This window comes from Physella acuta, unplaced genomic scaffold, assembly GCF_028476545.2.
Source record: "Physella acuta isolate Inbredline_101_S28 unplaced genomic scaffold, ASM2847654v3 ptg000503l, whole genome shotgun sequence".
Classification (NCBI taxonomy): Eukaryota; Metazoa; Mollusca; class Gastropoda; family Physidae; genus Physella; species Physella acuta.
This window is the reverse complement of record NW_026732022.1, coordinates 278,155-305,471: the sequence shown is the minus strand read 5'-3', so window position 1 is coordinate 305,471 and position 27,317 is coordinate 278,155. Positions and strand designations below refer to the sequence as shown.

Here is a 27,317-nt window from a genome sequence, read left to right as displayed (position 1 = left end):
ACTCCCCTGGTTTAAAAAGCCGTGACAGAAAGACTAATGTTAGCCATAAGTTCACGTTTTCAAAAACTTGTTTCATGAATTTCACTTAAAATTGATCAATATATACAGCGTTTACCAGCCTCAGTAAATAGTTTAGCAAGAAAACCGCTTTAAATATAATAAAACCAGCCATTTTGAGGGAGGTGGTTGGCTGTGATGTGATGTCTTTGGGAAGGTAGTGGGGTTGTAATACTCACACTGATAATAAGTTGGTAAAATCGTTTTGAAAGCGGGACATCGTTTAAGGATGACCCTTGACATGACCCAGGAGCATTCAAATTTTGTGACCACTGTAAACGAACGACATAATGTATCGTTAGTGCGTTTGGTTAATATCAGAACGTCGACATAAACTAGGCGACATTTCAATAAGTCCTTTCACTCACCATGGTCAGTGATACACCACACGCATTGGTCCGTAAATAAACTGACGTCTACTTGCAGACCATATTTTCTCGGTCGTTCCCGAGACATGTAAAGCAGAAGAAGTAGAGCTCATCTGTTATAACGTCCTCGGCAAATATGAGATCTGCATTGTCCAGTCACCTTTAATTCTATAACGCGAGGCAGGTACCCATTAGAGCTGGGTAGACTCAGGGACTTCTTATGGGATCCGAACTCGAGACTTTCGGGTTAGCAGTCGTACGCTGTACCATCCGCCTACACTATACTGATGTTGAACATACCCCATGTTACACCACGTCCAGTGATCTGTTCATGAACTAATGCGCAGAAATAGACTGAATTGTAACTTAACATAGACACTGTAATCCTTCCATTGACTGTTTTTACTCAATATAGACTAGTGTAACCTAATATACACTGTTGTAACTTAACATCGACTGTTGTAACTTAATATTGACTGTGATAACAATGACTGTTTTAAGTTAACATCAACTGTTGTAACTAGAACTTTTACAAAAATCGCTGTTGTGTAGATTAACAGTGAAATTAATATTTGACAATTTTTTGAAAAGTTTAGTTAACTGGACAATGTGCTCATCAAAAGAATCTGAATACACTACAATATCATCTATGTTAGCATCACATTTGTTAATATCTGCAATAACAGAGTTAATGACACGTTTGTCCAGCGTTTTTCATACCAAACAGCATGCGTTTATACCTATAGAAACCATTTGGAGTTACAAATGCAGATATTTCATTGGCACGGTCTGACAAAACAATTTGACAGTCAATTTTGGAAATAACTTTAGATTGACCAATCTTGTCAATAACATCCTCTATTCTAGGTAATGGGTAGGAGTCAGATTTAGTAAGGGCATTGACTTCCCTAGTCAAATACAAATCTGAATGTGCTATCTCCCATTGGGACCAAAAGACAAGGGGAACTCCAATTACTAAAACTTGGTTCTATGATATCATTTTCTAACATGTATTCAATTTCATGTTTCATGATATCAGCTTTTTTCTGGGTTAACGCGGTAAGGATGCTGCTTCACAGTTTTGGCATCACCTACATCAACATCATGAGGGGGAACATTTGCTTCTTTAGGATATCACCAAAAATGGAAGGAAATGCATTAATCAATTGAGCCAGTTTTTGATGTACAAATTTCTCATCTAAATGAGACAAAAATGATGAATGTAACAATTTTGATGGCTTAAGTTTATCATGAATAACATCATCAAATTTATCAGAAACACATATTGGTAAAATGGTTTATGTCATTTGTTTGGTCATCTTTACACATTTCCATCTAATTCAATACCATCACCATCTTCTCTGTATGTTAGTGCTAAGTGTATGGTCAAAATATTGATGTTTTTAAACAGACAATAACACAAACATCTCCGACATTTTTTTTCTCGCATTCGCTGACAAAATTAACTAAAAGCGGTAATTGAGGTCTATTTTATAACTTCGATTTATAGTAGATATATTGAAAGATATTTCCATTTTTAATTAATAACATAGCATAAACATAATTTAGGTGAAAAGGGAACTGATTTAAAATTTATCTACTTAATACAATGTTTAATTTTAGCCTCAAGTAAAGTGTTATGATGTTTGTTTGATCAGGCGTGTAAATGTGAAAGAATATTGCTGCGAAATATATAATGAACGCATGAAGATGTGACGCTGTACACAAGACTGTGACTTTCCAGTGTAGGATCGTTGTTGCCGGGGAAGAAGTTTAGTTTGTCTTAATCTTGTTGTGTTGGGGTGAGGTCGTAGTGTTGTCAAGTCTCAGTATCGTTCGTTCAAGTCGTTCTATGTATTTTTATAGTATAAACAAATAGTGAAGTTAACTGCTTTCATCTTGTCGAATCATATATCTACGTTAAAGTCGTCCTATTCTATGTCGAAACTCTAGGAAAAACTACTAAATGGTTAGAGAGGAACATAATAGTATTGAATACCCGATTACTGCATAACTGCAGGTAACATAGACCCCAGTTATAACATAAAGATCCATTTGTAACATCGCGTGTGAAAGCACACATTAAAGTAACTCACACCAAGGCTGAAGTCGACCGTTACCCTTTTCATTCTTTAACTTTGGAACGATGTGGCCGTGTGGTATGTCATGTGATAACCGGAAAGTGTCGGGTTCGAATTTCCAGCTAGAGTCGACTACGTCATCTCTAATCGAGAGAGTTCTAGTGGGTACTTCAAACACTTTACAAGGTTAAAATTAACATAAACACATACATGTTAATGCTATATCAAATCACCTAAAAAATTATACAGGAATGGAAGTAGGGAGGGGTTTTCGAGTTCGAACCCCCGGGCAGATGAGGCTCGTTAGCTGGGGACAGCCACTCTTCTAGGAGAGACTACTCCAAAATTAAAACAACTGCTGCCTTGTAGATTGTTCTTGGTTGGACAAAGGCTATGAAATCGTAGTCAATGGCCTCAATGGCGCTTAACCAGTTGACACGTAACGCTTAATTGTGTTGGAGGCGTGGTCGAGTCGGCAAAAAGCTCATGGTTGATAAATTCGAACAAAGTCTCGAGTTCAAACGCGCTGGCAGATAAATCTCGATCACCTTCAACACTAATAATTAAGAACGAAGAAGAAGAAAAAGAAGACTTCAATTAAAATTATTATTCTCGAAGAAAGAAATAATATTACAAAATATTTTGTCTACTGAACCGTGCTAATAACAAACGTATTCAACCTGTAGTAACTTCAGCTTTTGGCCTATAGTAAAACCTGCTTCTTATTAAAAGAAATTAAAATAACAATTACCTATACAACATCATTGCACTGAAATTCGGGCATTTGTCACATTCAGGCAATTTCCGTTTGGGAAATCGGCCTTCTGGCGTCCACTGAGATTTAAAAGACAGTGATCCTAGGTTTATATTTCACCCATTTTATTTGCTTGTTATTTACTCTACGCTGACTTTGTGTAATGCAGAGAAATGTATCGCTGACATACAATAAGTTTAGTTTATAAACAGTCGATCAGCAGTTATGTACGGTTTGAGTTGATCATACCTGACCTAGAGCAGATTTAAGTGATAAAACAATTCAATGATTGCATGATAACACGATATGATGCTACATGTAGTATAAATGGTTTGAAATTAAGCCAAAGAACGGATCAGTACAAAGTACACATAAAACAGGCATCACTAAGTTGTAGCTGCAACTTGTGTTCATGACTTCACCATTGTTGATTAAGTGGAGTGAATAAATCAAGTGCTAAACAGCTTAGAACTTAGGATTATTCAGTCAAATGTAAGTTTACTTTAAGCAAACCTAAAGTTAGTGATAGATAAACTTTAGACAACTGACTTATCACAGACTAGATAGTTGAGCTAATGCACCGTAATGATACAATTATATTGATATACTGTATGTAATTATTTAAGAATAATTTAAAAACCCTTTTAACGCCTAATTGCACTGAAAGTGCCTTTCGACTTATATACGAATATACCGTTAATGTTGAAAATTAATTGCTGAAATTAATTTACCACACCTTGGTATTACAGCTTTGTATCACAATGTGGTATCACACCTTTGTATCACAGCTTGGTATCACACCTTTGTATCACACCATGGTACGACACATTTGTATCACAATGTTTTATCACACCTTTGTACCACACATTAGTATCACACCTTTGTATCACACTGTGGTATCACACCTTAGTATCACACCTTTGTACCACACCTTTGTATCACACCTTTGTATCACACCTTTGTATCACACCTTTGTACCACACCTTTGTACCACACCTTTGTATCACACCTTGGTATCACACCTTTGTACCACACCTTTGTATCACACCTTGGTATCACACCTTTGTTTCACGATCTGGTATCACACCTTGTTATCACGACTTGGTATCACACCTTTGTACCACACCTTTGTATCACACCTTTGTACCACACCTTTTTACCACACCTTTGTATCACAACTTTGTATCACACCTTTGTACCACACCTTTGTATCACACCTTTGTATCACACCTTTGTACTACACCTTTGTATCACACCTTTGTATCACACTTTTGTACCACACCTTAGTATCACACCTTTGTATCACAATGTGGTATCACACCTTTGTATCCCAGCTTGGTCACACACCTTGATATCACACCTTGGTACGACACCTTTGTATCACAATGTTGTATCACACCTTGGTATCACACCTTGGTATCACACCTTTGTTTTACGATCTGGTATCACACATTGGTATCACACCTTTGTGTCACACCTTTGTATCACACCTTGTTATCACACCTTTGTATCACACCTTGGTATCACACCTTTGTTTCACGATATGGTATCACACCTTGTTATCACACCTTGGTATCACACCTTTGTATCACACCTTGGTATCACACCTTTGTATCACACCTTTGTACCACACCTTTGTATCACACCTTTGTATCACACCTTGGTATCACACCTTTGTATCACACCTTTGTATCACAACTTTGTATCACACCTTTGTACCACACCTTTGTATCACACCTTTGTATCACAATGTTGTATCACACCTTTGTACCACACCTTTGTACCACACCTTTGTATCACACCTTGGTATCACACCTTTGTACCACACCTTTGTATCACACCTTTGTATCACAATGTTGTATCACACCTTTGTACCACACCTTTGTACCACACCTTTGTATCACACCTTTGTATCACACCTTTGTACCACACCTTTGTATCACAATGTTGTATCACACCTTTGTACCACACCTTTGTATCACTCCTTTGTATTACACCTTTGTACCACACCTTTGTATCACACCTTTGTATTACACCTTTGTACCACACCTTTGTATCACACCTTTGTATCACACCTTTGTACCACACCTTTGTATCACAATGTTGTATCACACCTTTGTACCACACCTTTGTATCACTCCTTTGTATTACACCTTTGTATCACACCTCCTTGACATTTTTTTGCTTTGTTGTAGCAGTCATGCGGTAAAGGGGGGGGGGCAATGTATATTTTCACAGATGCTAACACACACGGCTGCAAATGTTTACACTTATCTCTGCATCAACGATCGTAACAACCACGGATAAACGTCATTCTACTCCCTTTTTTTAAAAAAAATACAATTATGATTCATGAAACAAATTATTTCAACACATCTGTCATAAGCATAAGAGATTAAAAATATCCTCTTTAACCCTTGTTAGTAAACCAAATGTCTCTGTCATCTATGATGTATCACATTGACTAATACGACTAGCAAAAAAATGTGATAAGTGAAGATTCGATTTTTAAACCAGATGCCAACACGAATTCAGGTTAGGGCTGTTACAGAACAGATACTTTATTTAGAAGAACAGATACAAGTTCTGGGACCTGTGATTGAACGTATGAAAAATGTAAGATGAAAACATTTTAAGGCTACTACTAATTTTATAACATATTAATGGGTGCTATGTTGAGACAACATTTTTTTTTTAATTACACAAAACAGATTTTGAAAAGTAAAATTAATTTACCCTAGTATCTTCATTAAATAATATATATTGTTTTTAAATATACTATTTAGAGATTTAAACATTATATAGGCATAAGTAGTAATATACCATTTAGACGGTAGAAAGTGTTTTACGTTTGACATTTTCTCATAAAACAGCCATACAAAACGTGGCCAGTTGAAATAATGTTTACGTTTGTGATCACAAGGTTGTTACAAAAAGTAAGGCGTGGATAGAAGAAAAAACTGACCAATCATCTGTCAGCTACATCGAGCTATCACAAGAACTGGACACAGCAGCCACGGCCTTGTTGGATGTGACGTCACTTATTTTAAGTCAGTACTCTAATAGTTTTTATAATTTTAAATATCAAAGCCTGCTGTCATGTGTCATGTGTGTTCAGTAATGAAGTGTTTCTACTGAGAAGAATCCAACAAAATTGTTTTACAGTTTAGTTTACAGTTATTGCAAATACTATGTTAAAGGGTGTCACAGACTGTATAATTAGGTATGTTTATATTATTGTGTTTACATGAAGTTGCATGAATGTAGAGTACCTGGCTAGCGGAAGGACTGTCTGAGCGATCGTCATGTGTTTTTCCATGTTTTTGGGTGAGATCGCTCATTGACGTAAGGGGAGAGAAAGTTGTGAATAAAAGGGGAGCGCAAGGTGAACGAAAGGACTTGGACTTGTGCTTGCGCTTGAAGACTGTGGCTGTGAATGTAGGATGTCACTACGTCACTTTGATTCGTGACTGTGATTGTACTTATACCAGTTGTGACTATAGATTTACTATGGATCTATTAATTTTCTGTATAAAGTGTAAATAAAGTTTTATAGTTGAAGTTTCTACTATTGCTCGTGTGAGTTTATTAAACGTACCCACAATAACAACAATGAAATTGATGTTGTTACATATGGTGTCAGAAGTGGGGGCAACACCAGTTGCTACATATTGTCAGAAGTGAGCGTCTACTACTACTGTTACATTGTCAGAAGCAATTGAAGAAGTGTTGCTACATTACTATCAGACGTGTTGATACATTGGAGTCAGGTGATTGAAGAAGCTGATACATTATTGTCAGAAATGGTCAACATTTGTTACTTTGTTTGCTGACGTGGACGTATACTTAAGTTGTTACACTGATGTTGTTACATTGATGGATTAGATTGAAGTCAGAAATCTTCAACGAAGTTACAGTGTTACCACAAGTGATCAAAGAATTGTCACATTATTATTGAAAGCAGTTTTCAACGTTTCTGAAGTGGTCTTCCACTGTTTGCCAGTGAACAACGCTGGTATATCAAGCAAGTACGTCAAGTTATTGAAAGTTATCTAAAGTCAAGTCAAGTAATCAACGTGATAATTGTTATCACATTATTTTCGACATTGTCTAACCAATGTCGAATAAATATCGTCTGTAACAGGTTATTGTTACACCTAAATGTGTTTTTTTTCTATCAGGATTTAGCTGATCAAGTATTAGTGTTTCTTTTCTACTGTGGATTAGCAGATCAAGTTTATTATTTATAACTGTTCCTAAACTGTTACTAAAGCTGTCTTATTTAAAACTGGACAAATTTCTTCTATGAAAAGGTTACTGGAACTATTTTTGAAATTTTCTTCAACTATTTGGAATTTATTAACAAAGTGAACGTTACTATTTTGGACGTATATATGTACTATGAACTTTTCATGGATTACCAGATGTCCGATATCAACTGACAAGCCAGAAACCAAGAAAGGATATTGTTAAATAAATTAACACATACATATTGTTAACTAATATTATATGACTTTACATTTTATGTCATAAATAGAAAACAGATCAAAATGTCAAGTCGTACATATTTTAAAGAGATAATGAGGGAGCTCGACATTCCGATGGTCAAGATGTCAAGACTGGAAGAATATATGGAAATGGCGAGGGATCTAGGCATTAAGACTTGAACAAGACACAGAAGAAGCAAAAGAAGCATGGGGCAAAGAAACAGAACAACCCCGACTAGCTCATGGAAAAGCAATGAGAGAATTAGACGATGGGATAGAAATAATGCGTGATAGATTAAGAGATTTTACATACGTACATGAACCAAAATTAGAAAGTGAACAGACAGAATTTAAAGCAGAACTTGAAGAAGTAAATATTGGCAACCTTTGGAATGAAGAACAGAGTAACATAGTCCAGGAAGAATTGAAACCCAAGGATAAAACAGAGGTTGAACTTAATAATGATTTAAAGGTGACAGATACATTAGAATGTCTTAAGATTGACTCTTTATTGACTCAAACGCAGGTACACGAGAATATTATTGAAAGTTGTATTAAGTAAGTCCATCAGAGAATGGCAGTCAAAATGATTTAATAAGCCCATCAGTTAATGGCAGTGATGATTTAATAAGTCCATCGGAGAATGGCAGGAATCATGATAAACTAATGATGATTAATGAATCAGTGAACTTAATAAGCCACAATGAAGAGAACGTACCTATTGAAGATTTACTTAGGAAATTGGAGTCAAACTATAAAGAAGATATACTAGAACTCAAGAATAAATTTAACAAAGAAATGGAGAAATTAACCCAGAAATGTATGTGTGAACTAGAATCAATGAAGAAGCACAAGGAAGTTAAGGAAGATAAAACAATAACTAGAAACTACAATGTCAATAAATTACAAACTGACCGTAAAAGAAACGTATCAAACTATGAATACAGTCACCATGTTAATAAGAATATCATTAATGTCATTAATGCACAGAATGAAAGTAAAAGAAATTTAGCAAACTATGAATACAGTCACCATGTTTATAAGAAGCCAAAATCTAGATGTTTTTACTGCGGGAAAACAGGCCATTACCAAGATCAATGTTGGCATAGGTTGGCAAATCAGAGAAGAAAAAATTATGTACAAAGAAAGTCTTGTGAGAAATACAGTAATTTAAGAAAGAATGTATCAAGTTCTAATGAAAGATACCGAAGCAAGACGTATTATGAGAGGCCAAAGCAATGCCATAATATTTATATTGAGTTGCATGATGAACCAAACGAACTTACACAAAGTAAGAAAACAACTGACGTTGTTCAGAAACCAGAGGAGAATATTAAAACAAATAAAGTAACACAAGTTACACGAAATCTAAGAAATCATTATGGTAGCACAGCTAAAAGCTACACGTACAATTTGAGGGAGAGATGGCAAACAGGCCATCGTCAACTACACAAGAACGATTACTCATGCTATAGAGTTAAACAAGGGTGATAAGATTAAATTATCAATTGACAGTTTCTTAATATTGTACAGTCTGTAACTGTAAACTACGGATATCAAACTTTTTGTATCAGTAAATATAAATTGTGTACTATTTCAAAAGAATATAAACTGTATTATGTTAAACCTATTCTATACTATCAATTAACAGAGAATAATGTATAAAGTAAAAGTTAGAGACTATTTATTCCGCATAACAATAAGACGTAAGTCTCAATGATGAATTGTGTATTAGTCATTACCTGTGGAAGGCAGGAATGTGATTGTGTTGTGACCTAGATGTGTCTGAAATGGGTCAACTAGGGTAGACAACAAAGTATATTACTCATGCGTGGTAATAACATGCCTTGATGATAAGTTTTTTTTTACCACATAGGATATAGTTATTTTAATTATGAGTTGAATTAAGTCTTTGATAATTTCAACTATGTATTATGTTTTGGTAATTAAGTCATGTACCAGACTAGTTTGGTAATTTATTAAACTCATTTGTCTTGTTTATACTACAATTACTGGGTAATAGAAATGTTTTTCTTTCTCATATTTGAATATATTACATATAATGCTTGTGCATTAGTCTACAAAGAATGTATTTTTCCATGTTTTTTGAGATGTATAAAAATTTTTGTTGTCTGGCACATGGTCCTGCCCTACCAATATTGTATTTATAAATTTTGTTACACAAAATTTTATTTGAAGGGGGGACGTGTCACAGACTGTATAATTAGGTATGTTTATATTATTGTGTTTACATGAAGTTGCATGAATGTAGAGTACCTGGCTAGCTGAAGGACTGTCTGAGCGATCGTCATGTGTTTTTCCATGTTTTTGGGTGAGAACGCTCATTGACGTAAGGGGAGAGAAAGTTGTGAATAAAAGGGGAGCGCAAGGTGAACGAAAGGACTTGGACTTGTGCTTGCGCTTGAAGACTGTGGCTGTGAATGTAGGATGTCACTACGTCACTTTGATTCGTGACTGTGATTGTACTTATACCAGTTGTGACTATAGATTTACTATGGATCTATTAATTTTCTGTATAAAGTGTAAATAAAGTTATAGTTGAAGTTTCTACTATTGCTCGTGTGAGTTTATTAAACGTACCCACAATAACAACAATGAAATTGATGTTGTTACAAAGGGATATAATTTCACTGTCGGCCTAATATCATAACACTTTCTATGTTTATATTTTTATAAAATCGGCATCACATTAGTCAATCTTGTAAATCCTTACATTGAAAAAAATGAAGAATTTACAATCGTTTCGTGTAACATTATTCGCCCTAAAACAAGGCTGAAGAGCCTTAAGGGTTAATAGAACGTTAAACGTTTTTTTAAATACTAATGATTATATATTCGATAAACAGTCATGTAAAAGTTAAATTTAAAATAAATGGACACGATATATATCTATATGTTTCGGACATTTTGGAACTAATGGTGTTTGTTTAAATTTAGATCACATTCATAGTTGTTTTTTTTTCATCAGAGTATTACGTATTTTGCGTTAGAGCTAAACTAGTAGAACGTATTGCATGTACTATGAAATATTTGTTCACTTCAACTGTAATTACAATAAAATACTCAAACCGATTCCAACAGACGAGGACAACATGGACGTCAACAAACCAACGCCATCTTTACCACAGCCTGACACACAGACAACAGCTACATATCTAACAGTAGAATCACCAAGACAACTCAAGACACAAGTCCAACACACAGCTGGTATATCATATTATTCTTTGAATAACACGTCAAATAACAGAATCATATACTGTAAACCAATGTACGATTGATACATTTGTTTAATTTCATTTTTAACAGTCTATTTTTCAAGATTTGGAACATTTAAAATTACAAACTTATATTTGTGACTATCCTCAGTTGAAGAACATCCTGACCTAGAGCGTAGACTCGCCTATATTGAAACAACACTATCTTCACTACAGGACACACAACACAAGTCTACAGATGACATATCAGAAATTAAAAAATGGAGAGACAACTTTGTAACAGAGCAGAGTGACAATTGGGTAAACATTGAACAATCGACTAAAAAACAAAAGCAGAATTTTAAAAACATCAGGAAACAAATAAATGAACAAGATAACAAAGTAATGGAACTGAACAAAGAAATTGAAAGTTTAAAAGAAAAAGAAACCAAGTCAAACAAAACACTAGAGAAACTGTCCCTAGATATGAAAGAATATGAAAACAACACGCACAAAATAAATAAAGAGATGCAAGCTTATACAGATAAAACAGACAGTATGACACAAGAAATTAAAAGCCTCTCTGATTTGATTGTTTCTATACAAGATGAAAGTAATAAAATCGTGGTCAAAACTTCAACGCAATTTGAGAAGTTACAATTCAAGGTAAACATTAAGATTGCTAATTAATTGGGTATACATTTGCTGACAAATGTATATACTACTCATTTTATAAACAAGTTGTACATTAAATTAAGTCAGTTTATTAATTTTTTCAACAGTAAGACCATTGATTCTAAAGCTATACTTAAAGCAGTTTTTATTGCTGCAATTTAATCTCCAAAACAAATAGTCAAACTTGTAGTAATCCATTAAAATTATCTGCCATTTAGCACAACCTGATGTACCAACTCCTACAGCAAAAATTGATGCCCATTGACAGATTGTTTCAAATATTTAATCAGAACTTAGAAACTAGAGAAGAAAGATCAAAGAAGGTATGTTTGTAAACATATAATTACTGTATAGTCTGTAGCATTGCGCATTAATTATCTAGTTATTTTTAGACCATTGAATGAAAATTGATAATTAAGTGATATCTAATGTTAGTTTAAAAAAAAACAAGTTAGTGCTTAAAAAATTAGTTTATGTAATTACACTTTGCTATTGTAAAGTGAGTGGACCAATTGTATGATTTACGCAGCTATGTGATAATTTTATTCTTTTAATTTACAAGTTATTTTTATTTAGCTGGAAACTATGGAAAATGTTATATCAAAGTTGACGATGGATTTTAATGTAATCGGTAAGTTTCTTTTGGAAAATAATAATCTTACATCATGATATAAGTTAATTGGTCAATCTATATTATCTCTATCTAGATTTAAATATAAAACTTTATTGTAGAATATCGATGCAAACTCCATACTCTCCTATTTTAGTTTACTAGCCTCTTTGATATCAAACATAATACCTTGTATAAGTTTGAGCGATTTTCGTTAGCCAAACACAGCATAATATAAAAAAAAACGACTCCAGCATTTCACTCACCCATGGTATCAGCCACTAGACCCGTGTATTTCGCCATACATTTGTTTTCACCTGATGCATTATAAAACCAGGTAGATCTGTCGCAGTAAGAATTGTATGTAGCTGAAGATATTTTATGATGTAAACAAAAACTTTAGCCCTTTAGGTTTATGCTACTAAAACAGTGTGTTCTAGCTGCAATAATGAAATCTTCAATATAACATGAACATATTTTGTTCTAATTGTCTTCACGTCAAGATTATTATTTTATTGTTTCTGGTCTTTTTTGTGTTAATAGACTTGCCATATTTATTTTTACAATCTTCTAATGCATTACGGCTTTTAATACTTATCGTACGCATATATAATTAGAAAGTAACGCTTATCATATTTCTTGTGGATGGTACTAAACTAATAATTTCATTACGCAGGAAACGATAAACTAACAAAAAAAAAATGGGGAGTTACTAAACTAATCGTTTCAATCAGTGCTGTTATGGAGAATTGTGTAAAAATAATCCACAAGTCTATATTTGTAGAGAGATAGCTTGTCTTCTGTTTTTATTTTTAATTATATGATGTAATCACACACTTGCACATGTTACATATTCATAGCATGTATAATAGTATGTGGAATTAAACATGTATATTATTGTATATCATACATATGTTTTCCAATCAACAGAGTCACGTGTATGTAACAGATATGCTTGTCATGTAAGGCTTGCTGATAACACACCTGTCAGTACTGGATCAATTATTTCAACATTTAAAGAAGTACGTGAATATAACGGTCAACATTTTAATCGAACAACAGGAACATTTGTATCACCACATGATGGTTTATATCTTGTCTGTGTCACTGTACATGAATGGGAAGATAAACGGATTGGAGTTGGTGTGAAGGCTGGAGACGAGTGGTTTACGCCTATAGAAGTGAAATGTGCCGACACTAGCGTTGCTGGGTCAGTGGTTGTTGACATGAAGAAAGGGGAAGGACTTTACTTTTATGTGAATCACGCAGATCAAGGCGCAGCTTTATCCTGGCACAGCAGATTTATTATCGTTAGTTTATAGAAGTACAACACAAAATATGGTTGATGGTAAATTTTTAAAATTATGTAACCACCATGTTAAACACACGCGAACAACTTACTAAGTGTGTGGACTGCATGTCTACAAACACTTGAATGGTTTACATGATATTTGTTTAGTTATCATTTTGTTTCTATTGATTTAATATGATCACTTATTATGTTTTCTACTTGACCAACGTTATAGAATATAAGTATGTACCATTGACTTCACTGTATAGGAGCACAAACGTATTTGAATACGTTTGGTTTGTATAAAAAATAAAACGTTAAATATGTAACTGTCAGCATAAGCCTTAAGACAAACCAAATGAAATTTAAGAAATAAATTACAGCTTATCTGTATTAAAAACATGTTTTCCTTTATTTAGTAACACTGTATCTTTAAATTAACAAACATCAACACAAACGAAAATCGTTACATCTATTAAACTAAATAATTTTTTATATAATTATTTATATAAACATGTGTATGTGTAACAAAAAGTGTAACACATAATTGCTACAAGAAACATCGATCGCGAAATTAGAAGCACATGACATATTATCTTTATATAAATTTAGTTGAATAAATTCTAACCTTAGAACATCGTTGTTTTCATTTGACACATATTAGACTTACAAAATCATTTACTGTTGATAAACATAATATATGTAATGAATATTTGACGTCAATTATATATTATGATATATGAGAGATTTTAGTGTTGAGTGCTGTGCCAGTAGACTGCTTATATCGTCTGTAACAGATTAGTGTTGAGGAGCAGAATAAAACAGGTTAGTTTATTAAATCTACATGATAATATTAAACATTGGTTTATTTCTACATCATTTCAAGAAAAAGGTATTTAAGAAACATAACCAGAGTGTAAAATTCGTGATCTCTTCCTTTGGCACTTTCATAGGGTACTGTTGCATCGACTCGAGGAATACGTTTAAAACTCCATGAAATTTGCTTTAGTGTATGAATATAACCCTTTCAAAATGCCATGATGATAATTTGTTTTTATTAGTTAGACATTAAAATCATTTTTATTATACAAATATCAACTCATAAAGTATCTTTCTGATTATTAGCATAAAAAAACATTCGCCCACTCATTTCTTTATTTGATATGGCCTAAACCCAAAGTACAGATGGACTGACCCCACACGGCCCACCAAGATCAGATGTTTTACCGTAAATGTGACCAAATATCTGACAGACCCACAACGAGATAGGAGATCATAAAGACTGGCAATAAAATTTGGTATATTCGATACTGTGTACTTGGTGCTAGTGTTTGACATAACCTTTTTAATGTGTCTTTTACTAGTCTTTGAACGCTGCATCAAACCGCGGACCTTGAACAGACTATGTTATTAATAGATTTCATTATGCCTTTTAAGTATACAACTCTTTAGGCTTAGTTATTACAAGTATACCACCTAACATGCCCGAATTTTTTGTTTTACTTCTTATATATTTACCTCTAAAATTTATTAGCAGTTTTAGGCACAGGCATTAATCGATATAAACAATATGTTTTCTTATCTTTGCTTTCAGAAGTCGGACAACTATATAGGCAGAAGATCACTTAAAGCACTTTAGCTGACTTACCGGTTATGTTTTAAAATGTGTACATACGATACGCATCTATAAACTAACTATAGTGAACCCACTGCTAGTTTGTAGCTTAGCTCGTAGGCCTACATCTGCCAAAATTAATTCAAAGTAAAGTTTTTCTCCATTTTTCATGTCAACAATAGTTGAACAACAGACAGCTGAAGTTACTAATACACTTTTTTTAGAATTGCATTCAACACATAACCTTACACTAAACATGTTACCATCTCTCTCCTGTAACGTTACAATAACAAGATAGCTTCGATCATCTGGTGCTACAAGTTTTCCTGTTGTCTGATTAAAATGGCTGCCGTTACGTTACATGACAATCTATAATGTAGAAATAATTGACCCTGCAGCGAACACTTCGCCGGTATTCAAATAAATTTGACAGAAGTAAGGTGAACACACACGAGGCTCTGCTGATAAAAATCATTGTTTACATATTTAAAGAGACGGTTATCAGAATACGTTATTATCTGGCGGTTGTATGTGTTTTGTGGTGGGTGGTTGTGTTAACTTTTTTATTTTTATATCGGAGGCTTCAAATGATGTTTAGAAGCTAGTAGGCCTACGTAACAATTACAATAATAAAACGATACAACAATGTTTACTATCACTACATATTATTTGTGAAGATATTTTAAAAAGTAGCAATTATGATGACTTGTATTGTTTACTCGATTTGCTATACACTTTCTCTGATAATATGGACATATGTGAGTTTCGCTGTTCTGTTTTTTACATGACACTACAAAAGATGATGTGCATTGGAAGAAAACACAAATGTAGTCTGTTGGAGGCAAGTGTCTCACATTGTGTTTTTAATGATTGGCCATGTCTATTCGGTGTGCCCCACCCTAAATAAAATAAACGATTGATTTTAGAAAACGGAATGTTATGTTCAGTAATTAACTCACACATATTCATTGTATTACGGCTGAAGCATGAATAGTGAGTGTTTTTCTCTGACTATTTAATTTTTCCCTGAGGCATCGCATCACTTGGACACATGTCTCGTGACCGGGTCCAAACTTTCGGGTTAACAGTGTGTATTGTACCACTAGACAACGCCTCTTTTTTTTTTAAAGAAACAACTAATGAGTCAATGAAACATGAAGTTTTAAACTGAAAATTAAAGTTTGAAGCAAAATATAATGCACCAAAATCTTACCTAATGTTTTTAAATCTGTTGACAGCCGTAAAACTTCTTTCGCGCTGGTTTCAATCTTTATAGAAATTTCAAATTACATTTTCGTTAAATCATTTTCAATAATTGGCACATATTTACTTTAATATTCCTATATAAATCTTACTGTGTTATATATTAGCTACGTAAAGGTTCTGCGTTATAAAACAATGTATTTATTTTTAGACCGTGAAAAGAATTTTTTTTACCTTCAAATTTAAAGTTTCAATCGTGTTTGAAGTATTTGCCTCATTTTTGTTTCTATCTTCTTGTAAAGTTAAAATGCAATCAAAATGGCTTTTAACTTCTTGTTCTGCAGTAAAATAGTAGCAATTAAATCCACTACTGATACAGTTACAAATCTCTCTCTCTCTATATATATATATATATATATTTATATATATATATATATATAATAAATTTATATATATATATATATATATATATATATATATATATATATATATATAAATATATATATATATATATATATAATATATATATATATATATATATATATATATATATATATATATATATATATATATATATATATATATATATATATATATATATATATATATACATGCTTATATTTAACATTACAAAAAATAATAAATACGTCAACTTTGTGTAGCTAACGGTTTATAAAACATTTAAAGTAGAGTTAAACTCCACAAATTACAGAAAATCATTACAAAAATCTCATCAAAATGTACTTGTTAAAAAAAAATTAACAACAACTTTCGAAGTGCGTGGACACATTTCAACAATTTCTTAACATGAACTTCTACAGATCCTAGCTGAAATTACATTCCCATTATACAATAGCATACATTTTAATTAAAGTTTAATTTTTTATTTAATCTATTTGAACCTCCGTGTTTAAAAATCATTTTATATTTTGAGTTTTAAGACGGGAAATGAAAAAGAAATAATTAAAAAGAATTAAGTACTATATAAGTTTCGTGCTCGTCTAAAAAAAAACAATACCTATGTTTTTATTTTTACCTTTTTGATATTTGTCTCCCTGGTCTGCAGGTTTTGGTTAAAGATTTGAACCAGTTTGTCAATGGGCATCAACCTTTGTTGTAGGAGTTTGTATATAACACTGTGCTAGAAGGAGGGATTTTAAAATAACATTTAACACTTAGAATTACAGTCACGTAATCATGTTTGTCAGGGAGTTATATTCCCCAAGGACACCCCACCACTATTTAAAATTTTGTGGCAACAATTCATCGATAAACACAATGATGCTTCCTTAAGTTCATTATGGGTGTGATGGGAAAATTGAACTTCCCCTCCCACCATCATGATGGATCCCAGAATAAACAATTTCAAAATCAAGTTTAAAACTTTAACTACAGAGATGCTACAAATGTAATTTTAACATATTATAAAACATATTCAGTTTAAAAACGTGTGTGTGTGGTGGGGGGGGGGGTAGGGTAGGAGTATAATTGTTTCAAGAGACAGTACAATCCAATATGTAACATATAAATAAAATATTGTTGTGTTCAGTTGAATTAGCTGTTATGAAATATGTTATTAAAAGCTCAAAACTACCTTAGCATATAAATCTTCAAATTGGGTAGCTCTTTCAACAGCATTTTGTTTTCCGACGTCTTGTAAGTCGGAAATCGAATCAGATAATCTTCTAAATTCATCTCTATAAACTTGCATCTCTGTATTTATTTTGTGTAGGTTGTTTTCATATTCTTTCAAATCTAGAGACAGTTTCTCTAGTGTTTTGTTGGACTTGGTTTCTGTTTTTTCTAAACGTTCAATTTCTTTATTCAGATCATTTACTTTGTTTTCTTGTTCACTTATTTGTTTTCTAAGGTTTCTAAATTTAAGCTTTTGTTTCCTACTTAGTTGTTCAATTTTTGAATTCATATTGCATGTTTCTGTGACAAAGATATCCCTCCATTCTTTTATTTCTGTTATGGCAACTTTAGCTTTATGTGCCGTGTCTTGCAGAGAACTTACAGTTGTCTCTATAAGCTTAAGTCTACTAACTATCTCTGTAATGTATTTGAAAGTAATAATTTATGAAACAAATGTTAAAACTAGATTATAAAATCGTATCATTTGCCTTAAAATGTTTCAATATAAGTAACTGTTTTTTTTGGATTTAAAATATTCCTTCAGTTAAACTTACTTGTTTTTATACCAGTTGAAGGTTGAGTTACATTAAATTCACAACGGTCAACTTTTTCTGTTGCTGAAGTTTGTTGTATAGATTGAGATAAAGATGGCGTTTCTTCCTCGACATCTATCGGCTCTTTTTTTTCATCTGTTTAATATGAATAAAGAATGAAGATTTTTATAAACACAGTTTTTCATTGAATAATATTGTTATAAATCATGTTCCAATTGTGTCGATTTCTGTCGACAACCCTAAACCTAACCTTGACACGTAGGTATAAGCTAAACATGTTTGATTGCGTATGTAAGTTAATTACATTACCTTCAATAACTTTTCATGGAAAATATAATAATTTATTATAAAAATACTCAAGAAATACACAGGAAATAACCTTAATCTTTTAAATCTTTTGTATTTACGGCTGAAATGTAAACTCTTATTTTATTTTATGACAAAGACTAAATCATGATCATCATCATGATCATCATTATTATCATCATCGTCGTCGTCATCATCTTTTCCAGTTTTAAAAAAGGACACGTAAATGAAGTAGCGATTAAAAACGTCGGAATACAAGGGATAGTTTGGTAAGTTTTATGCTCAGCCACCTTTGTTTCCCTAATCTGTAATAGGTACCCGTCAGAGATTTATGGATTTATGAACGTCACAAACACTGGGGCCTAAGATCCGAACTCGATAATTTACCTGGTTAAAGTCCGACTCTCTAAAATACGACCATGATGATCCCTTAAAAAGAGAAGCCGTGTGTACAAGTGTACCGAGACCCGAACTCGTGACTCGTGAGCTCTAAAATGAATTAAAATGTTTACACATTATTTTGGAACAGACATTCAACATGGCCGTGGTCCACGTCTTATTTTTTTCTACGGCCTGGTAATGTTAAAAGTGCATAAGTGAAAAAACTGAGTAACTTACTGTAATATAGTGAGACTTGTGAGGTCAAGGGAACTCACTCTTCTTGTATTAGTATTATATTTATACTGTTATCTTGAGTGATGTCCCTTACATGTATATAAATAATTGTCTCTCGTCACTTCCGTTCTCTCTCTTCCGTTTACGAATAAAGACAGCTACATGCTGATGGCTTCTGTGTCCGTTGTGTATTCCTAATCTACCTCACTTACTATATGCATGTATAATAAAGAATTTGTTAAAAAACAATAAACAAACTAACAAATCACTGATGACCAGGCCTACTTTCCAATTTCATAATTTCAAATGCAGGTTTCATAACTCGTATTTGTTTCTCCAAATATTTTACGTGCTCTGTAACAAGCTTAACCTGAATTATAGGACGTATCTAAACAAATTAAATACGAGATAAGTGGGCACAAACAGTTTAAAGATTACCTACTTTTAAAAATTAGTCAGTATTACGGGTTTAAAATTAAGTTCACTCAAACACTATTCATACATTTTCATATTACAATAGCTACATTTCAAACACAGTTTATCGTCTGTATAAAATGGCCAATATGAAACTCATGATCCCCACTAGACATAAAACACATTTTCATTTCCCTTTTAAGGCTATAGTCCCCTAAATATTTTTTACATACATGCATATCATTCCTCAACCTTAACTCTAACTTTTTAATCCATAACCACATCATCATCTGTAAACCTACTTTACGAACAACCCAAATATTAATCTCATATTTACACTATCAGAAACACAAGTTCTACAACATATCTATCATTGTTAATATGGTTATAATGAACGACATAGTCCTCTACTACCGCAAGTAAAAGTAATGGTATAATATCTCGATTTATTTATCAACTAAACTCGAAATATATACATTTTACCATTATTTGATTATGATACAACTTATGTATTGTTTACCTACGTTAATTTGACCTCAGTACTTTTAGTTGTCATATTGAAGGCTGTAAATGTTTTCGGTTTGGTTCGTCTAGCGGCTAGACTCTAGCTTGTATGTGAAACTGAAACAGCTTAACGGGAAATCCCGAAATTAACTGCTGTTTAGGTAACAAAGTTGTCAAGACGACAAAGTTTCACACTTGTAGATTTGTTATTTAGACTTTTTTGTTGGCAATAATTTGATATTGATATAGAATTGAAGCTGTAAGTATCATTTAATGTGTTGTGTGTAAGAAACAGTATTACCTAATATCTTTTACTTTAAAAGTCAATATAGGTATGTTATTTTAAATAGGTCACTAGGCCAACCGCACACAGCATGTCGTACACACAACTACACACATGTAGTATCACTAACATATAACACAAACACTCAAACTTGGGGTGTCGCTAACACAGCAGGACGTTTTTATTTCGAACTTAAAATAAATGTTTTATCAGTTATTGTTGATTTATAAATAAATGAACGCACGATATTTAAATGTGTTCTTTTTTTAAAATGTAAATCAAAGTTCATATAAAGTCAACCACAGTACTAACAGGTCATTTGAACCCGAAATCAAAACACAAATGATAGCTCACATAATGTTTAAATGCTAGATCTTTCAAACAAGAGACAAACAAAACACAAGTTACACTCACGTTCGGATACACTCTCGACTAATAACAGAAATGAGAGATCACTAGCTTACAATCTACCCATTACCCAGTCAAACAGCTGAATATGTTACAGTCAAACAACATAATATATTACAGTCGAACAACAGAATATGTTTCAGCTAAACAACAGAATATGTTACAACATCACATCCCAATGTTACATAAATAATCTCCATCGTGTGTGTTACTGTAAGGTGCTGGAGATCGGTGGATATAAAACGGTCTGGTTTATTTGCACTTTAATTTATTATATATTAAAACATTTTTTTTAAAGTGACATTTATATTATTATTTAGATGCCTTCAACAATTCAGGTCAAGCTTGTTACAGAGCACACGAAATATTTGGAACAACAGATACAATTACTGGAACCTGTTATAGGAAATATGAAAAATGTAAGTTTCTACCAACTCACAATAATCTTTACATTTACTTGTTCAAGCAACGTTCATACATTTAGCAAGATTTTGTGTCAAAAGTTTAATGTCGTGTACTTATAACACAAAAAAAACTTAAAATCTGAACGGTAGAAACATAAATATTGTCTTTCATCACAGGTTGTAACAAAAAGTAAGGCGTGGCTAGAAGAAAAAACTGACCAATCATCTGTCAGCTACATCGAGCTATCACAAGAACTGGACACAGTAGCCACGGCCTTGTTGGAAGTGACGTCACATATTTTAAGTTAGTACTCTAATAGTTTTTATAATTTAAAATCTCAAAGCCTATAGTCATGTAGACTGTGTGTTCAGTAGTAAGCGCTTCTATTGAGAAAAATGCAATGGATTTTTTAAAAGTTTAGTTTAAAGACATTGCAAACACTATGTGAAATGGATATAATTTTATTCTGTCAACCAACTAACAAACCGCATTTATTTATATAAATTCGATATTTCACTAGTGACTCTTAAAACGTTGAACAAAATTGAAGAATGTACAATCGCTTTGTGCAAATTTACTCGCCCTAAGACACGTTTAAAAAGCCTTAAGGATGTATTGAAAGTTATACGTTTTTCAGATAATTTGGTATCTACTTTTAAATTCCTAAACAGCCGTGTAAAAGAAAAACCGCACGTCCGATTTGTATACTCTAGACATGTTGGAAGACTTTGTGTTTATATAAATGTGGATCTTATTCAAGTTTTTGTTTTCATCATATGCATTACGGTTTTAAATATATATATATATTGTATGCACCAAAATCATTGTTAACTTTAACGGCGATTTTAAAAAAAAAACTTTAATCCCAATCCACTAGACGAGGAAAACTTGAATGTCAACAAACCCACGCCATCTTTACCACAGCCTGACACAGAGACAACAGCAACATTTCTATCCGTAGAATCACCAAGAGAACTCATCACACAAGGCCAACACACAGCTGGTATATTATAGTATTCTTTGGCATAACATGTTAAATAGCATCATCATATACCTTGATGTAATTTCATTTTTAACACTCTATTTTTCAAGGTTCGAGACTTGTAAAATTTCAAACTTATATTTGTGACTATTCTCAGCTGAAGAATATCCTGACCTAGAGCGTAGACTCGCCTATATTGAAACAACACTATCTTCACTACAGGACACACAACACAAGTCTACAGATGACATATCAGAAATAAAACAATGGAGAGACAACTTTGTAACAGAACATCATGACATGGGGGTAAACATCGAACAACTGACTAAAAAACAAAAGCAGAATTTTAAAAACCTTAGAAAACAAATGAGTGAACAAGATAACAAAGTAAAGGAGCTGAACAAAGATATTGAAAGTTTAAAAGAAAAAGAAACCAAGTCAAACAAAACACTAGAGAAACTGTCTCTAGATATGAAAGAATATAAAAACAACGTAGACAAAGTAAATAAAGAAATTCAAGTTCACACAGACATAACAGACAGTATAACTCAAGAAATTATAAGACTTTCTGATCAGATTGTTTCTTTACAAGAAGATAATAAAACCATGGTCAATTTGTCAGCCGGATTTAAGAGGTTGCAATCAAAGGTAATCAATATTATGAGTGCTAAATAATTAAAGTAAACTTACAAAATCAAGTTGTAACCTTTTTTTTTCCAAAACGAAGACCATTGATTCTAAGACAAACTTTAAGACATGTTTTTATGTCTGCAATTTATTATTTAAAAGATCTAGTCAAACTCTAAATAATCTATTAAATTATCGGTCATTTAGCTCAGTCTGATATGCCAACTCCTGCAACAAAGATTGATGCCAATTGATAGATTGATTCAAATATGTAACCAGAACTTGGAAACTAGAGAGGAAAGAAAAAAGACGGTATGTTTGTAAGCAGATCATTGGTAGATTTGAAGCATTGAGCATTAATTGTCTATTTATTTTTAGATCATTTAATGACAGCTGCTTTTTGTGAATTAATTGATAATTATTTTTAGTTGTTTTTTTTTTTAAAGCCAGTTTGTCTAATTACACGTTGCTATTGTAAAGTGAATGGACCTATTATGTCATTTATTCTGTTATATGACTATTTAATTAATTTAATTTACACTGTATTTTAATCCAGCTGGAAACTATGGAAAATGCTATTTCAAAATTGTCAATGGATTTTAATATAATCGGTAAGTTTCAATTCGAAAATAATAATCTTTAATCATGATATGTACATAGTCATGCTATATTTTCTCTATCTGGATGTAAATGTAAAACTTTAATGAAGAATATCGATACAAACTGATAAGATACAAACTTAATACAAGCTCCATATTCCCCTATGTTAGTTGACTAGTCTCTTTAATATCAAACATAATACCATGTATCAGTTTGAGCGATGCTCGTTAGCCAAACACAGCATAATATGAAAAAAGTTAATTAAAAGTCGAGTGACATTTAAGCGCAATTTCCTTATGCTATCTAAAAATAGCTCTGTCTTAGCGTAAATCAAGAGCAGGGTTAGTAGAACCATTGGTTAGTTATTAAAACGTTTTTTATTAATTTGTTTTCAGTATTTTACATGTTATATTTACAATAGAGTTACATGACTAAAAACCATTGTGCGCGCCTAGCTACCGAACGTGATGGCGCAGCCATTGAACGTGATGGCGCAGCTATTGAACGTGCGTGTGGTGTGGTTGGATAAACATGCCTACTAATTCGGTCCAAATTTTAATTAATTCAAAAAAAATATTGTGTCCGAACGAAAGGATATTTTTGAAAACTTTCTTCAACAATATTGTTCTAAATTATAGCAGAAATTGATTGATACATGTTTCAAGTCGCTAAGTGGTCTGGTTGCCGAGATATGGGCCAAAAACTGCTTTTTTTCGAGGTTTTTTGGCTTTTCTGGGAAATCCAGGAAGGAATTCTGGGATTTTTTTTTAGCCCACAATCATCCTCGGAACTTGCTGAACAAATTTGCTTTTAGAACTAGTCCTCGATATTGCTTCGTTGAGAAGGAGATACGACTTAAAGCTGCGGACACACATCCATCCATCCATTCATACATCCAGAAATGACGGGTTAATAAACGCAATTCTCCAGAATGGAAATTTCGCTAAAAAGATTGGAACATTTCACTCTCCTCTAGTACCAGCCACTAGACACGTGGGTTTTTACCATACATTTGTTTCTTACTGATGCATTACAAAACGAGGTACATCAGTCGCAGTACGAATTGTATATAGTTGTAGTAATTTTATAATGTAAACAAAAACTTTAGCCCTTTAGGTTTATGCTACTAAAAAGTGTGTTCTAGAAGCAATAATTAAATCTTTAATATAACTTGAACATATTTTATTCTGATGGTCTTCACGTCAAGATTATCATTCTATTGGTTCTGGTCTTTGTTTTGTGTTAATAGAATTGCCATATTTATTTTTAACAATCTTCTGATGTATAACGGCTCTTAATACTTATCGTACGCATATATAATTAGAAAGTAACGCTAATTATATTTCTTGTGGACGTTACTAAACAAATAATTTCAATACGCAAGAAACGATAAACTAACAACAGGAAAATGGGGAGTTACTAAACTAATCGTTTCAATCAGTGCTGTTATAGAGAATTGTGTAAAAATAATCCACAATTATCTATTTGTAGAGAGATAGCTTGCCTTCTGTTTTTATGATTACTTATATGATGTAATCATACACTTGCACATGTTACATATTCATAGCATGTATAATAGTATGTGGAATTAAACATGTATATTATTGTATATCATACATAAGTTTTCTAATCAACAGAGTCACGTGTATGTAACAGATATGCTTGTCATGTACAGCTTGATGGTCCCACACCTGTCAGTGTTAGATCAATTATTTCAACATTTTATAAAGTACGTGAATATAACGGTCAACATTTTAATCAAACAACAGGAAAATTTGTATCACCACATGATGGTTTATATCTTGTCTGTGTCACTCTACATGAATGGGAAGATAAAAATATTCAAGTTGGTGTGTGGGCTGGAGACAGGTGGTGTACGTATATAGAAGTGACAAGTGCCGACACTAGCGCTGCTGGGTCAGTGGTTGTTGACATGAAGAAAGGGGAAGGACTTTACTTTGAAGTGGTGGAAGCACATAAAGACGCAGCTTTATCCTGGTACAGTAGTTTTACTATCGTTAGTTTATAGAAGTACAACACAAAACGTGGTGGATGGTAAATTCTCAAAACAATAAAACATGTAACCACCATGTTAAACACATGCTAACAACCTACTATGTGTGTGGACTACATGTCTACAAAAAACTAATGATTTCATGTTATTTGTTTAGCCGTCAATACACATTTCAAACTGATTTTATGCGATCGCCAATTAATATGTTCTACTTGACTGCAATATACATATACGATAGCTATAATTTTACATATCTTTTAACGCTTCTGTAAGAGAGCTTTGCGTGAACCATTTAACTTGTATGCGTTTCGTATGTTAAAAATAAAACATATTATTTTGTATTAAATATGAAATTGAAACCTTCATTTTTGGGACAAATCTAATGAACAATTTTATAGACGAATGTTTAAATAAGTTCACAAGACAACAATATGTGTCTGATAATTTAATATAATAATTCATTTTATGCATTTGGAAATATATTGGAATGTGATTAAATGTAAAAAAAATTATTAGATCTAATACGTTACCGCTTTTCTTGATTGTGATTTTAGTCTGTAGCATTGTATCTGTAAATGAATACCTACCCAAACACACACACACACACACCGATACACACCTCACTACACATACACATATAAAAATAAGCCATTCATTAATATAAATAAAAGATAGGCATAAATATTCAAATAACGATGTTCTCATGTATGAATATATTTTATATATATATATATATATATATATATATATATATATATATATATATATATATATATATATATATATATATATATATATATATATATATATGCATACATACACATTATGCAGGCTAGACATATTACCTTGATATGCAGAGACAAATAACTGAGTTACGTTCTTCGCAGTCCATTGCCAAATCTAAATTATATAAACCTCATCGCAAGTGTTACACAAGCTTAATAAACATAAGAAATAAATGGCTTGTAGAAAATAACATCGCATATCATCTTTACATTAGGTTATTGAAATAGTGCGGCTTGAAAATGTTTTACTAGTTTAAAATACAGACCTAGAGTAACGGGGGCTCTGGGTTTGATTAGTAATAAGTAGTGGTTAGGGTTGAGTTAGGGTTTAGTAGATGAGGTGGTGGCTATGCTTGATTAAACACAGCTACACTCAAGTATGTTTTTACACATTTCAAGTTTTTAAAGAAATTTTCTACACGAAAGCTAACGACGACAGTTTACATGAAGTGTCACAACACACATTACCTCTCGTGACGGTTAAGGAAACATTTACATCTTTACCTGACCATTAATGAGATAACCCAACTCCACAAGACAGAGAATGACATTTACCTCACTTTAACTGGATGAACATGTCCTACAACTATGAATTTAACTGAGCTTGTTATATATTTTTCTCTCCCTGATATGCACACTAGCCCCTTGTACTGCATTAGTCACATGAGAGCTAATTTTAAGTTTAAGCCTAATCAGTCGTTATATGTTCATTAAACAGGCAGAAATTAATGTAATTAATGAAGTGGTTTCATCAGGTCACACGTAAGAGATCAAAAGTTGTATGTGAGGCCCATCAACCCACGTATTTACTAAAGGCTATGTGTCTACA

At 32.6% G+C, this 27,317-nt stretch overlaps 1 protein-coding gene across 1 annotated transcript; it reads left to right on the top strand.

The window, feature by feature from the left end:
• The first annotated feature begins 4,015 nt into the window (after positions 1-4,015).
• Positions 4,016-25,718, top strand: LOC131944699 (uncharacterized). Its single transcript, XM_059305491.1, has 15 exons — positions 4,016-4,078; positions 5,778-5,876; positions 6,184-6,310; positions 10,850-10,975; positions 11,135-11,628; positions 11,856-11,960; positions 12,214-12,268; positions 13,178-13,557; positions 21,396-21,494; positions 21,657-21,783; positions 22,358-22,483; positions 22,932-23,110; positions 23,297-23,401; positions 23,646-23,700; positions 25,327-25,718. The coding sequence occupies exons 1-15, from the start codon at positions 4,022-4,024 to the stop codon at positions 25,716-25,718; spliced, it is 2,526 nt and encodes an 841-aa protein (XP_059161474.1). The 5' UTR covers positions 4,016-4,021.
• Positions 25,719-27,317: the final 1,599 nt, after the last annotated feature.